This window comes from Podarcis tiliguerta, assembly GCF_965153285.1.
Source record: "Podarcis tiliguerta genome assembly, chromosome: 16".
NCBI classification, from domain to species: domain Eukaryota; kingdom Metazoa; phylum Chordata; class Lepidosauria; order Squamata; family Lacertidae; genus Podarcis; species Podarcis tiliguerta.
This window is the reverse complement of record NC_139549.1, coordinates 12,590,605-12,605,711: the sequence shown is the minus strand read 5'-3', so window position 1 is coordinate 12,605,711 and position 15,107 is coordinate 12,590,605. Positions and strand designations below refer to the sequence as shown.

General features: G+C 48.0%; 1 protein-coding gene across 2 annotated transcripts in view; it reads left to right on the top strand.

Moving 5' to 3' along the window:
• Positions 1–4,817: 4,817 nt before the first annotated feature.
• PLCB3 (phospholipase C beta 3) overlaps positions 4,818–15,107 on the top strand; it is a 68,826-nt gene continuing 58,536 nt past the window's right edge. Inside the window, exon 1 of one of the 2 annotated variants that reach the window (XM_083418474.1) lies at positions 4,818–5,225. In XM_083418474.1, the coding sequence (XP_083274600.1) occupies positions 5,127–5,225 (99 nt within the window). In that variant the 5' untranslated portion in view covers positions 4,818–5,126. The remainder of the gene's footprint in view (positions 5,226–15,107) is intronic. The other variant, XM_083418473.1, reaches the window with a different exon arrangement.

Below are 15,107 nucleotides of genomic sequence, written 5' to 3'. Positions count from 1 at the left end.
GCGCAGCGAAAGCAGCGATCCCTCTTGCTGTTCTGGCTTCTGGGATAGCTGCGCAGCCTGCATTTGCTCCATAAGACGCACACACACTTCCCCATACTTTTTAGGAGGGAAAAAGTGAGTCTTATAGAGCAAAAAATACGGTATATATATATGTGTGTGTGTGTATGTATATATATCTCCATGGGGGGGGGAGTCGAATAAGCATTATCCAGTGCAACATCAAAATAATAATGACTTATCTTGTTTTTAAATTTATCTTGCAACCTTCCCACCCTGATTATGCAAACAGATACGCTCAGAGTTCGCTCAGATGTAAGCATCGCCTCTGCGCTGTGACTTGGTGGCTGTGATTCAGTTTTCCCTTCCGCAGACGAGGAAGAGCGTCTGTGGGGTCAGGACCTGTTGTCTTCCTTTCTCTGTGTTTACATTCTCTCCCAACTCCCTGGAAGTTCAAAAGCGAAGGCTGCTTTCCTCCGTGGACTACGGCCAAGTTGGCTTAGCGCTATGATCCTGTTAAATAACTTTCTTGAAAGCAGGGTGCGGCTGAGATCGCTCTCTCTACAGGGGAAGCCCTCCAGCCTGGAACAAAACAACAGCATTTTATTCTCTCTAGGTTTTCCTGGTGCACATATGACCTTTCTGGCCACTAAATTACAGCTGGTGACGTCCTCCTTTCCCACGGCAGCCCTGCGAAGACAGTTTTAGCTTGAGATCTGATGCCTTGGGCTGTGGACACACCATACTTTTAAAAGCACATGGCTTCCCCCTCTTCCCCACAAGAATCCTGGGAACCACGGTTTGTTAAGTTTGCTGGGAACTGTAGCACTGTGAGGGCTAAACTATAGTTCCTAGTATTCTTTGTGGGGAAATATGTGCTTTCAGTGTATGGTGAGTATGCAACCGCAGGCCATGGAGACTGTCTGGTGTAGTGGCCTGCGTTTTGGACTAGGGAGATGGTTGTACCTTGAAAGAGTATGGCTGGATAGCTTAGTCAGTAGAGCTTGAGACTCTTAATCCCAGGGTTGTGGGTTCGAGTGCCACGTTGGGTGAAAGATTCCTGTATTGCAGGGGGTTGGACTAGATGACCATTGTGACCCCTTCCAGCTCTACAATTCTACGATTTAACCCTGAAGAATCATGGGAACTATAGTTTGCTCCTCACAAAGTAACAATTCCCAGAACCGTTGACAAACTACAATTCCCAGGATTCTTGGAGGGGGGGTATGTGCTTTATAATGTGCTTTATGGTGTGTACGCAACCTTGTTCAGCATTTTGAACATCACATCTGTGGAAAAGGAGAGCAGGAGAAGGCCAGGACTGCAATCCAGATATCAAAGGCCATAACCTCCCTTTCCTAATTGGGCCTTTCTTCCCTGGAGATGGCGTAGTTGTTGTGAGTGACTCAGGCTAGGAGCTGTAAGCTGGGGAAATTCCCATCCCACTCTAAGATCAGCGATGAGCGACATTTAATGATGTTTATGACCCAGTGCCACAGCACTCTTCTGCCTCCTTAAAGGGCCGACAACCTTAAATCTCAAAAGCAGCTTGCACCTAGATTTCATTTTGCTCAGGCTTGCATGGCATGCAGCCCTCTTTAACAAGCAGCCCCTCAGTTTGCTGACATCGGTGGCTATGTACACAACATACACTGAGGACCCCTCCAGACTTCTTTTTTATTTCACTCTCACGATGATTCGCGTTCAGAGCAGTCATACAGTTTCCCACGTTCAATACCGTTTGTACCTGCAAAGGTGCTTTTTTTGGGGGGGGGGAGGGTCCCCCACACCGCTTCCCTTCCAAGCAGTGCATATCCTGCTGAAATTCAGGAATGTTTTACACCACAAAAGTTCTGGCATATTTTTCTCCCACTTTTGTTTGTTTGTTGATACTATAGCCCTTCTGAACAGCAATAATGGCCCCGCCTGCACTATTTCAAGCAGTTTCATTGGACTTTAAACAGTCATGGCTCCCCCCAGAGAATTCTGGGAACTGTAGTTCATTAAGGGTGCTGAGAATTATTGTTGTTGTTTAGTCATTTAGTCGTGTCCGCCTCTTCATGACCCCATGGACCAGAGCACGCCAGGCACTCCTGTCTTCCACTGCCTCCCGCAGTTTGGTCAAACTCATGCTGGTAGCTTCAAGAGCACTGTCCAGCCATCTCATCCTCTGTTGTCCCCTTCTCCTTGTGCCCTCCATCTTTCCCAACATCAGGGTCTTTTCCAGGGAGTCTTCTCTTCTCATGAGGTGGCCAAAGTAGTGGAGCCTCAGCTTCAGGATCTGTCCTTCCAGTGAGCACTCAGGGCTGACTTCCTTCAGAATGGATAGGTTTGATCTTCTTGCAGTCCATGGGACTCTCAAGAGTCTCCTCCAGCACCATAATTCAAAAGCATCAATTCTCTGGCGATCAGCCTTCTTTATGGTCCAGCTCTCACTTCCATACATCACTCTTTCCCCTGAATGGGTTACAATTCCCAGAGTGGTTTAATACTCAATAATCCTTCTTCCCAGGGAACTTTGGGAATTGTAGCTCTGTGAGGGGAATGGGGCTCTCTCTTAACAACTCCCAGCACCCTTAACAAACTACAGTTCCCAGATTTGGCGAGGGAAGCCATGACTGTTTAAAGTGCAATGAAACGGCTTGAAATAGTGCAGATGGGGACAAAGGTGTATCACTGAGGAAGTTTCTCTGAACAAACTAGTACCGTATCCTTTTTTTCCTTTTCTTGAGGGTGTGCTTTAAATGTATATACAGCCAGCCTCAGTGCCTTAAAGCACTTTCCGCATTTACTGTTCCTTGACTACCACCACCCAACATCTGGCAGCATAATAATTGCCACCCTAGCACTCTCCCTCTCCCATAATCCATAAAATGGGTGCAAGACTTCCCCCAATCTCTTCTGCAACCTTTAGAACCACCTTTGCAGGTGGTCTCAAGAGAGACCCGTATCACAGGTCCTGGGGTTTCAGAAATCCTGAAAAGTGGTTGATGGATTAAGTACCGTATTTTTCGCTCTATAAGACACCCCAGACCACAAGACGCACCTAATTTTTGGAGGAGGAAAACAAGAAAAAAAAAATCTGAATCTCAGAAGCCAGAACAGCAAGAGGGATCGCTGCGCAGTGAAAGCAGCAATCCCTCTTGCTGTTCTAGCTTCTGGGATAGTTGCACAGCCTGCATTCACTCCATAAGACGCACACATATTTCCCCTTACTTTTTAGGAGGGGAAAAGTGAGTCTTATAGAGCAAAAAATACGGTATCTACTGTTTTGGCAGCATGGCCCTAGATGGAATTTCAGTGTTCTCAAAATACATTTGTGGATTTTATCCTCCCAACAACCCTATGAGGTAGGCTTGGCTGAGAGCAAAAGAGATAATAATAATGGATTGAATTAATATCCTGTCGTCTTTTCTCCAAGGAGCTCAAGGTGGCTTGCATGCTTCTCCCCCTCCTCATTTAATCCCCACACAACAACCCTGGGCAGCGACTGTCCCCATGCCCATCCAGTGTGCTTTATGGCCAAGTGGGGATTTGAACCCTGGTCTCTCCCAGGTCTACACTTCCACAGTGAACTGATCATAGGATGGAGAGAATTGGTCTGCCATTAGCGGTGGAAGCTAAGTAGAGCCTCCAGCCATAGGGGCAGTCTACCTCAGAGGACCAATTTGCTGCTAGGTGGAAAAAAATGTGAGCTTTCCAGAAGAAGCTGTTTGGCCTCGGCGTAAGAACATGAGAAGAGAAAATGAACCTGCTGGATCAGGCCCATGGCTCATCTAGTCCAGCTTCCTGTTTTCACAGCGGCCATCCAGGTGCCCGTGGGCACACTCTCCTCTCCTGTTTATGGCTGGCAGGACGCACAAACTGAACCCGGGTCTCCCCCGATCTGAATCCGACACCCTAAACCCAGAAGTGGGGGAGCGGGCGGGCTCCCTTACGATACGATAATCTTTATTGTCATTGTCCCATACAGAACAACGAAATCGAAAAATCTACATCAGACATTCAAAAACCAACAAGCCAGCTATCCCAGCCTGGTTAGCCCCTAAAAACTCTGATACCCCATAACTGAATACAATATACTCACATAGAGACTACCTTAAAGGTAACGGTAATGGGACCCCTGACCATTAGGTCCAGTCGTGGCCGACTCTGGGGTTGCGGCGCTCATCTCCCTTTATTGGCCGAGGGAGCCGGCGTACAGCTTCCGGGTCATGTGGCCAGCAGGACTAAGCCGCTTCTGGCGAACCAGAGCAGCGCACGGAAACGCCGTTTAACTTCCCGCCGGAGCGGTACCTATTTATCTACTTGCACTTTGACGTGCTTTCGAATTGCTAGGTTGGCAGGAGCTGGGACCGAGCAACCGGAGTTCACTCTGTCACGGGGATTTGAACCACCTAGGCTCTGTGGTTTAACCCACAGCGCCCTAGAGACTACCTTCCACTGCGTTTAAAACCAGAATCACATTTGAATAGAAACTGTTTCTCAGGCTGCTAGTCCTAGTCTTTATAACCCTGTACCTTCTTCCAGAAGGCAGAAGCTGAAAGAGATCATTTCTGGGGTGCGCACTATCCTGCACTATCTCTGCAGCTTTCTTATGGCACCTGGAAGCATAGATTTGATCCAAGGTTGGAAGAGTGCACCCAATTATTCTCTCCGCAGTCTTTACAACCTTGGACAGCGTTGTTTTCCCCCTGACCGTGCAGCTCCCAAACCACATACACAGACCTTAAGTTAATGTTGTTGGGACTCCAACTCCCATCAGCCCCCTGCCAGCATGGACACTGGCCAGGGATGATGGGAGTTGGAGTCTTCACAACATCTGGAGCTTCTCTAACCACTGCACCGCACGGCCTACTTTCCCGGGCAGGTTTCTCCAGAAGTAAGCCCTCGCCACCATCCCCGCGGGGCTTACGCGCGCTCGGAGCACTGCGCGCCGGAGTCCTCGCCCCCAGTCCCGCCACGCAGCTCCTCCTTCCTCCGCTTCCCTCCAAGAAGGAACCGGGCGGTCTCTTTAAGCGCCTTCTCCCGGGCCGATCCCACCCCTGCGCGCAGTCCCCGCCCAGGGAGAGGCAGCGGCGGCGGTTCCGCACGGGCAGCGGGGGTCCCGGGCCAGGAGCGCCGCAGCCATGGCCGGGGCGCGCCCGGAGGTCCACGCGCTCCAGCTGGAGCCCCTGAAGGTCCCGGAGACCCTGATGAAAGGCAGCAAGTTCATCAAATGGGACGAGGTGAGTCTCGGAGGGCGGGACGAGCCCACATCTCCCCCTTCCTTGCCTTGCAAACTTTTCTTGCAAAATAGCCACCCTCCCTTCTGCAGGCTTGCTTTGATCTTAAGAGAGGTCCCCCTTTTCAGTGGTGGTGGTGGGGGGTGCGTGGGCCACCAGAAACCCCCGTTCCCTCACTTATCCCCTCGCTTCAGATTGTCGGTCTTTGCGCAACAGTCTGTTTCCATGCCCGTGTACCCCATTGGTTTACTTTGGGGGGAACCCCCAGACTTCCAAAAGTAAAGATTTGGTAGTTTGCCCATTTCCCCTGCTTTCCCCCTTTTCTTATTCTGCTGCTGCCTCTGGGGTTTTTTTGTGGGGTGGTGGATCCTTTCTGGGAAGCAATCTTGTCCCCTATCTGTATCTTTACACCCCACTGTTTTATTTACTGGGGGTTCCCTTCTTGTAGAGAGAAATATATTATTCCTCTGTCCTCCTACACTTTAGACCTCCTTTTTGACTCCCTCTCTACATTACTCCCCGCCTCCTTCCCCCCTTATCTACCATGACACTCCTAAATTCCATTCCTTTGCAAACTCCCCAATTCTTTACATTTGAGTTTTATTTTATTCATTTATTTTTTTGGCGGTTTCATGCAAACTTTGTTGCAGAAACAAATCCCCCCCCCCGTCTTTTCACTTATCTGCAGCTCCCCCATGGTTTGCATAGGGACGCCCCTTCCCAAAGGAGAGAAAAAAGGTCTCTGTATTAAGTGGGGACCCCCCCCCCACTTCCTTGAAAGAGTATTTCTTTTCTCCATCAGTCTTGGGAAGCCCCCTAATTCTGCTATTTATTTCTTTTTGGCTTCTATTTCTTGACACACGTATACCCACAATTCACAGCAGAGCAACAACCTGGGAAGGGGTTGGAGAAAACACGGGGGTCCCCTCTGACTTGTTTGTTTCACCCCACCCTATCTCTTCCCACCACTTTTCCTTGGAAAAGACCTTCTCAGTGGGCCCCCCAGCTGCCTTTTCCTCTCCTTGAAGCCCCCTTATAGCATATCTCCAACACAGTCCTCCAACTTCCACTTTCAAACTTCAGCCTGACCCTCCCCTGTCCCGCTTTCCTGTCCCCCTTGCCCCCAAGCTTGACCTCTTCAAGGCTCCCTTGCCCTGAGCTGTCAAGGCACCGGGTGGAGTTGATGCCTTTGCCCTCCCACTCTTCCTGCTTTCTCTCTTTTCTCCTGTTAGCCTGAGTCTTTCTGGAGACAGACCCCTCCTTGCCTTTTTTCGCTTTTTCAGGAACTTTAACCTCCCTAAGTCTTCAAATCGAGATATCTTTTTGCCTTCCTTGCGCCGGAAGGATTTTTTTCTTTAAATGTGCAATGCGCTGGGTGGTATCTAGGGAGACAAGAAGCATTTCCGCTCCCCCCCTTCCAACATTTCCAACTTTTTCTCAGTGTTTATAAAAAGAGCAAGGCTTTGTTGGACCCTCTGTTGACTGCCAGCCCCCTATCCCTGTCTCTCCCCCAGCCCACCCGCCCCCATTTAGTTTCCGGTGCATTTATACTCCCATGTGCCCTGAATGTTGATTTTGGTGTGTGTACATTTTATGAACATGAAGTGTTTTTTATTATAAAAAAGAGATTCTGTACTGTACTGCAATTCACAGGGGTTCTCTATGGGACAGGGGTGTTCTCTATAGGGGAATCTGCCTGCAAGGGGACTGGCCAAACCTTTGGAGTGTGTGTATGCTCATGGGGTGCTCTCAGTGGGGTGCATTCTTGCGGCAGATGCATACAGGCCTGCCCCACTGAGCCACTTAGACCCCAAATTGAAGCAAAGGCAGTCTCTGAAGCTTTATGAGTTTGGGTCTGTCTTGGCGAGGGGCAGATGGTGTCGGGTGTGGGGAGAGTTCTTCTTCTTCTTTGGCGATCACTCGTAGCCGAGTAAGATTGTCTTCCATAAACACGTTTTTAACAATGTGACTGTGGAGGCCAATTCTGGATCCACATGTCCTTCCACAGTGGAGACATTGGTTTCCAGGCAGGAGTTGATCACGGTGTGGATTTGCCAAGCGTACCTTCCTCTTAGCACGTTTCTCCCTTGCGTCCTGAGTTCGAGTGTCTTCAAAGCCCATGACACCTTTGGTAAAGGCTGTTTTCCACTGGAGCGCTCGCAGGCAAGGGTTTCCCAATTGTTGGTGTTTATACTACATTTTTAAAGATTTGCCTTGAGACAGTCTTTGAACCTCTTTTGTTGACCACCAGCATTACACTTTCCATTTTTAAGTTCGGAATAGAGTGTAGTTGCTTTGGAAGAACTGGAAGGGAGGTAGAGGCCTGAGGCCCTTGGTGGAAGAGTGAGTTTAAAAACCAATAAATATTATAAGTGGAACCTAGAATGAGTAGATGGGTGGCATTTGAATTGTGGGGATGGATTTGGCAGATCAGCCTGAATGGGGCTTTGGGTGTTTACAGCAAAGGGACCCACTGGATCACTTCATTGGGGCCCTGTGATTTTGGGGCAGAAATAAGAAAGCCTTGATTATTTCCTCCATTCCCTTAGGGCCTTGGTTACTGGGGGGCAGGAACAAGCTGCTTCTGACTGCTGCCCCCCCCCTTACTTTCCCTCCTTCGGCCCTGCTGGGGGTTTCACAATCTAAGCACTATGACAACAGCCCTCTTGGCCTTCCTTCCTTTTGCTCTATCCAACCCCAAAAAAGGAAGCCCAGAGCCTTAGGCAAGAAAAAAAAAAAAGACACACAAGCTAGATCAATGGGCCTGTGCCCCTCTCATTGATCAAAGGGGATTTTTGTGTCAGGGAGAGGGGGGGGAGATAGTGGGGGGCAGGCAGTCACCCCTTAGTAGAGAAGATTCAGGACTTAAGGGAAGGAATTCAGGACTTGTCCTGATTGAAACTGTTAAGGAAAAATGCTAAGGGAAGCTCCAGTACACGCAAAGTGATATTTTCTCTTTGTGCACATGTGTGTGTGTTTTGTAAACACACCCCAGACTCCTGTGTCAGAATATTATGGGGAGGGTCAGCATGGATGGGGCAGTCTGTCTCCTTCTGTTAGAGGAAAACCGGGCGAAAGTTTGGTGTTAACAAGAAATCTCTGACACTGGTTTGTGGTTTGTGTGTAAACACGCTCACAGTTTTGTGTCTTATCTGTGGGTGTTCACTCTGGGGTGGGGAAGGGTGAAGTTCCCTCCTGGTGAGGAACCATAGTCTCAGTTTTCTTTTCTTTTTACCAAAGAGCCAGGTTTTTAGCATTCGCAGAACCTGAGATAGGAGGCAAAATATACAGACAATATTTTCATTTTGGGCTGAGGAATCAGCCTGCTTCCTGCTTTCAGCGTTTTACTCCTCCTTGCTGGAAAAATTCCTGCAAACACCCACAATCTCATCCAGTCTCTGCCCCCCCGCCCAGAAGATCTCTTCTAAAATGTGGCCAATTCATAGAGCATGTGGGGCTGGGTATGTGGGCCTAGTGATTTGTGGCATCCTGTGCCAGGCCGCATTGGTGCTGGGAGGGTGACAGGCCGTTTTGGAGGCAAGACGGGTGTCAAGTGGGCCTGGTTTGAGAGAGGCGCATGCGTGTGCATGTTTGATATAATCTGGGGGTGAGGGAAAGCAAGGGATTTTGCAGCCCTCAACTGCCCATATTTCTTCTATGCCCCACACTCTTGATTGTTTGCTATTTTCTCTCCCCGCCTTTTTTTACCCAAGGATGTGAATCTAATGACTATTTGCACAGCCTGAGGAAACATGTTTCTGAGGTGTCTGCCAAATGACACCCCCCAATGGCCCTCTTCCCCCCCTCCTTTCGCCTCAGAAATGCTTCTCAAACAGCTGTGAGGACAAATCCTCTCTCAGGGGAATCCTGTTTCTTGCCTGGAATGGTCGAAGATGGAGAGCTCATCTGCCCAGCCAACATTGCAAACAACATGGGGAAACAAGGAATACTTTCCCTTCTTCCCTCCCCTGTCTGGTTCTGATCTTAATTCTCCTCATTCCCCAGCATCCCAGCCCAGATCTGCAGGGCCAGAATGTCAAGCAGCAAATTGCGCCTAATTTCCCCCTTCCCATCCGTTTCCTTTCCAAACAGCTCTCAAAAATGGATAATTTCCCAGGTCAGTTAATTTCCCTGGGGGGAGAGTGGTAGCAATTGCCTCAATCTCTCTTTGCTCTTTGTCAGCTGAGCCTGCCTCGCAGGGCTATTGTGAGGATAAAATGGGGGGGGGGGGCAGGTCTCTATGTTGTGGAGGGAATCTCCATGTTTGCTAGGAAAGAGGAAGAGAGTCATTCTCCTTAGAGTAGAGCCATTGAAATTAATGGTCCCCAGTTAATCATGTGGATTGAGTTTAGTGGGTCTACTCTGAATAGGAGTAACATATTGGAGACAACCTGTAGTTTAATAGAATCATAGAATTGTAGAGTGGGAAGGACTCTGGGAGGAATCTAGTCCAGCTCCTGAAATGCAGGATTTTTTTGCCCAACATGGGATTCGAACCCACGACCTTGACTTCAAGAGTCTCTTGCTCTCCTGACTGACATATCCTGAGGGGTGCAACAGGTTCATACAGATGGGTGGCTTCACTGGGGCTTGTAGGATTAGACAGGGCAATCTGAATGGGGTTTTGTGTGCTTCCACTTTCCAGCAAATGAAGAGCTCATCTTGAGGTTCCCCTCATTCTTCCTCCTGCCCTATCCTGATATCAGGGTGCCCTTTGCTTGTCTTAAGTACCCTTGAAATCGCTGCTGGCATGTGATGGCGATATTGGCATTTAAACGTTTTGGGTTATTTTGGGGGGGATGCCTTGTGTTTTGCCTTTCCACCCTCTATCTCTCCTCACCCTGCCCCAGAAATATCAATGTGTGAGCATTAGATACGATCCCTGACTGACTTCGCCTCCGCCCAGGTTCTCATTTTTACAGCGGTTTCCTTATCATAAGTGGGAGAGCCTGGAACAATGATTCCCGTTCAATGTTCCCACGGCGATAACAGTCCAGAGGGCAGCTGATGAGGGAAGGACTCTCTGTGTGGGTGGGTGATGTAAGATTTGCGGGGTGGGGGCATGCTGTTACAGAGCTGCTTGGAAATGGCCCCCCGCTCTGGAGTCCTTTGCAGTGTCCGGAACCAGCTCCCGGCCTCCAGTGCCCACCCCCATTTCCTTTTCATCTCCAGACAGAGTTTCAGGGTCTCTGGGTATTTAGCGTGCTGACCAATGGGAGTGCATATGGTCTCTATTAAAATTCCTGTCTTGTGAGCTCCCCCCCACCCCACTAATACAGGGCCTAAGGGGGATTCCCACAGCCCTGTGATGCCATGGATGGGGGGGGGGTGAGTTTGAGAGGGTGCACTGAGAACAGCCAAATCCTTTCAGATGACAAAGGCAAAGTGTGGGGTGGTGGGTAGGAACTTCATAGTTGCTTCTGTGTAGTGTGGAGCGTAATGCAGTGAATTAAAATCTTTGACAGGGAAAATAGGATTTTGTGTGCATTCTAATTTTAATCAAAACTTTGCAAGCTGGCACAGCAAAATGCAGGTTACCCTGTTTGTATTTATACAGTTGGGCCGCATTCTTACTGTACATTTAACACACATTTTTGGCCTGCAGGATTATTGGGAACTGTAGCTGGCGAAGGGTGCTAAGAACCATAGCTCTGTGAGAGGTGAAATACAGTTCCCAGGATTATTGGGGGTGGGGGAGGGTGGGCTTTAAATGTATGGTGTGTAAGCAGTCTTTAAAAAATGGAGGAGGCTTGGTGGTGTGTGTGTGGAACCTTGATTCTATATGTTTTTATTAGATTATCATTCTACCCTGCAAAGAGCTCAGAGCATATACAGGGTTGGGGTTTTCCTCCCTTTACCACTTTATTATTGCAAGAACCCTGTGAGGTAGGTTAAGTCAAATCTCCCACTGAACTTCATGGCTGAGTAGCAGGATTTGAATCCAGGGCTCGAGGTTTATGAGTCAGTCCGTCTGCCCAAGACTTATTTAAGAACTCAAATGTGAAGTTGCTGGTCTAACAAAAATAATGTTTTTTACTGGATGATTAGGGCATAGCTGAGCACGACACTATTTTTTTGAAAAGGGATGCAGAAATGATGCCTCTTAGCTTAATGTCTGTCCCATGAGAATTGGTAGAAAGCATGATTAAAGCTAGAATGATAAAGAATGTCGAACGATAAGCCTTGCTGAGGAAGAATCAGCACGGCTTTTGCAAAGAGAAAGCCATTCTTGGCAACCTTGTGCTAATTTCCCTAGATTTCCAAAAAACCTTTGACAGAATCTCTGGCCAAAGAATTTTTAGTAAACTTTTGTGCATTGCCTTAATGGATTGTTATTTGCTTAAAGAATAAATTGTAGGGATAAGTATACATTTCTCACGGTCGTGGGGAGGGAGTTGGATCTGAATTGTTTGGGTCTGGTGCTGTTTAACATTCATAAGTGATCTTGAGTCAGGGGTGAGCAGTGAGCTAGCCAAGTTTGTGAGTGACAGCAAACTATTCAGGATGGTGACAATCTGAGCAGACTACAAATATCTCCACTGGACGAACAGCCAACAAAAACGGCAATTGGGGTTTAGTGTAAGTAAGCGTAAAGGGTTTCATATATAAACATATAAACCGGTTTGTTCCGAACTGGTAGAGGCTAACTAGAAAAGGGAGATCCCGGGGTTGTGCTGGATAACTCTATGAAAACATCAACCTGCTTTGTGTGTCAGCACCAACAAGGAGAGATTCCTTGCTGGGGATTCTTAGGCAAGCTATCTGAAAGCAGACCTGCCAGTTTCGTAAAGCTTCCAAATAAATATATGGCGCAAGACTATTTGAATACTATGTATGGTTCTGACTAACCAGTCTCAAAAAAGGATATCACAGAGCTGCAGAAAGTAGCAGAGAGTGCAGTTGAAATGATCAGGGGGACTGAAGCAACTCCTCTATATTAGGAAAGTTTGAGAGATGTTTGAACTTTCTAGCTTAGAACTTCAGCTGTAAGCTTCCAGATGGGCTCCCAACTCCCGTCAGCGTAGCTAATGCCCAGGGAAGATAGAGAGGGGTCTTATCAACATCTGGAAGGCTACAGGTTTCCTAATCTAGCCTAGGGAGACACAATTGACGTAATTAAGACTTATAACGTTATACATGGTGTGAAGAAAGTGAGTGAGTGAGAGAGATGTCCCACCGCTTTCCCTCAGAACTGTGGGTTGTGTAAGGAAGCTGAATGAGCAAAGACGAAAGGAAGTGTTTCTTCACATAGGTCACATTCGCACCATACATGTAAAGCACATGGCTTCCCCCAAAGCATCCTGGGAACTGTCCTTTGTTAAGGGGGGTGGGAATTATAGCTCTCTGAGGGGCAACCTACAGTTCCCAGGGTTCTCTGGGGGAAGACATGACTGCTTAAGAGTGGTATAATTGGGTTTTCAATGTATGGTGGTGTGGATACAGGAGTTGCGCATCGTTAACCTATGGAATTAGCTGCTGCGGGATACTGTGATGGCCAGTAGCTAAGGTGAATTTATTTATTTGTTGTTTGTTTATAGAATTTATATCCCCCAACCCGGGCACTTAAATAAATTGATTTTGGAGGGAAAGCCTGATGGCGAGGTACCTGCTACTTTAGGTTTCCCACAATGCCATGCCACACATTTACAATGGCAGCTGCCTGCCTCACAGTGAATCAGGGGAAGCCTGCACAATGCTCTCCTAGAGGTTGTCGGACTCAAACTCCCATCAGCCCCACTCAGTTTGGCCTACAATTAGGGGAGAATGTTGTCGTTCAACAACTAAATTGGAGGGCACTACATCCACTACCCCTGTGGTGCATGGTATCCAACTAAGTCCTACTCGGAGAAGACCCATTGGAATGAATGGACTTGAGCTTAGTCATGGTCATTGATTTCAGTGGCTCTACTCTGAGGAGGGCTAACATGGATACAGCCCAAGACAAATTGTAAACTAGAGGAGGAGGGCGGCAGAGGGGGTCCAGCCGGCGCCAGGGGGCTCTTGGCAGCTGCCAGAAAATGCCTGGTGCTGATGCCAAGCCTGATTCTCTCTGCTTTTCCCAGGCCACTGACTTTCCTGTGCAAGACTTAGGGGGTCTCCTTTGGAGCGTTCCTGCTTTGAAAGCCATCGGATCTGGGCGTGGGCTCTTTCCTGCTGTTTGGCTGGAGACCTGAGCTTATTGTGCAGATCCTAATGAACCCTATTAAGCGTTTTTGCAGATGAGTGGTAGGCTCTTTCTCCTCCATTTCCTAAGCTGTCCCTTACACACCTCCGCTTCCGAGGTTAATTTCAGGTATTGAGAGGGGATGTGAGCTGTGTGTTGATAAAAGGTATTAAAAGGACTGAGGGCAAGTGGGGGTGAGGATGGAGTCCCTAAAGAGCTTTGATGGTGGTAGTGAGAGAACCTTTCCCCACAAGCTGGGTGGGTCTAAGTTAAAGATTGAACGATTTGCAGGCTGAATTTAATAGTCACAAGCGGGGCCTACAATAACATGTCACAGTAAAATGTTTGGCCATACCTCAGTGGTAGAGCACTTTCCTTGCATGCCAACGGTCTTGGGTGAAATCCCTGACATCTTCAGGTAGGGCTGGGAGAGTCCCTTGTCTGAAATCTTGGAGAGCTGTTTCCAGTCTGTGCTAGACAGACCCAGTGGCCTGACACTGCATGAGGCAGCTTCCTGTGTTCCTATTTAAAACGGCCCTTCGTGAGGACTAGAATCTCTATTTTTAGGGGAGCAACCATAGTTTGGCTGCTGAGCACCTGCATTCCATGGGTTCAGTCCTGGGTATGGCTGGCAAAGACCCCTTGCCTGAAAAACCTGGAGAGATGCTTCCAGTCAGTGTGAAGACAATATTGAGCTTGATAGACCATACTTAGTATAGATATACTTAGTATAAGGCAGCTTCAAATGTTCCTATTGTGGGTTTCTCTTGCTAGGCAGCCTCCAGGTCTGGTTTTCTCTTCTCCCACCCCCTGAAGTCAGTCGCTATTCTGTGGCCACTGAACATGGTCAGTCATCACTAAGATGCTTGGGGGCTTTCCATCTCTAGGTTTGTTTGTGTCTATAAGGATTTTTTTGTACTTCAGCACACCACAGGGTTTCCTCAAGCCTGCTGGTGACCTCTGTCTTTTTCAAAAACACACTCATTTTATTGGTTTTTCAGATAGAAACGAATTAACATCAACAAATGAAACTCCCTTCCAGCCTCGCCACTCAAATGCCGTAGTGGGAAGCCTGCTAGCAAGGCCCGGGTTCAACAGCACTTTCCCCACGTGGGATTTCCAGAAGTCGGTGTTCAGAGACATACTGCCTCTGACAATGAATGCAACAAAGGCAGAACATTCCCTTAGCCTTCATTAATTTGTGTAATAATAATAATAATAATAATAATTTATTTGTAGCCCACCGATCTGACGGGGTTGCCCCAGTCACTCTAGGTGGCTTCCAACAGAATATAAAAATACAGTGGTACCTCGGTTTACGAACTTAATCCATTCCAGAAGTCCATTCTTAAACCAAAGCCGTTCATAAACCGAGGCACGCTTTCCCTAATAAGGCCTCCCGCCGCTGGTGCCCTTCCACCATTCGGGTTCCGTTCTTAGACCAAGGTAAAGTTCTCAAACCGGGACACTATTTCCGGTTTTGGAGAGTTTGTATACCGAATCGTTCTTAAACCGGACTATTCTTAAACCGAGGTACCACTGTATAACGAGGCATCAAATATTAAAACCTTCCCAATACAGGACTGCTTTCAGATGTCTCTGGAAAGTCCTAGGTATAGTTGTTTATCTCTTTGACATCTGACAGACAGGCATTCCACAGGGTGGGCGCCAATTCCAAGAAAACCCTCAGCCTGGTTTCTTGTAGCTTCAAGTCTCACAAT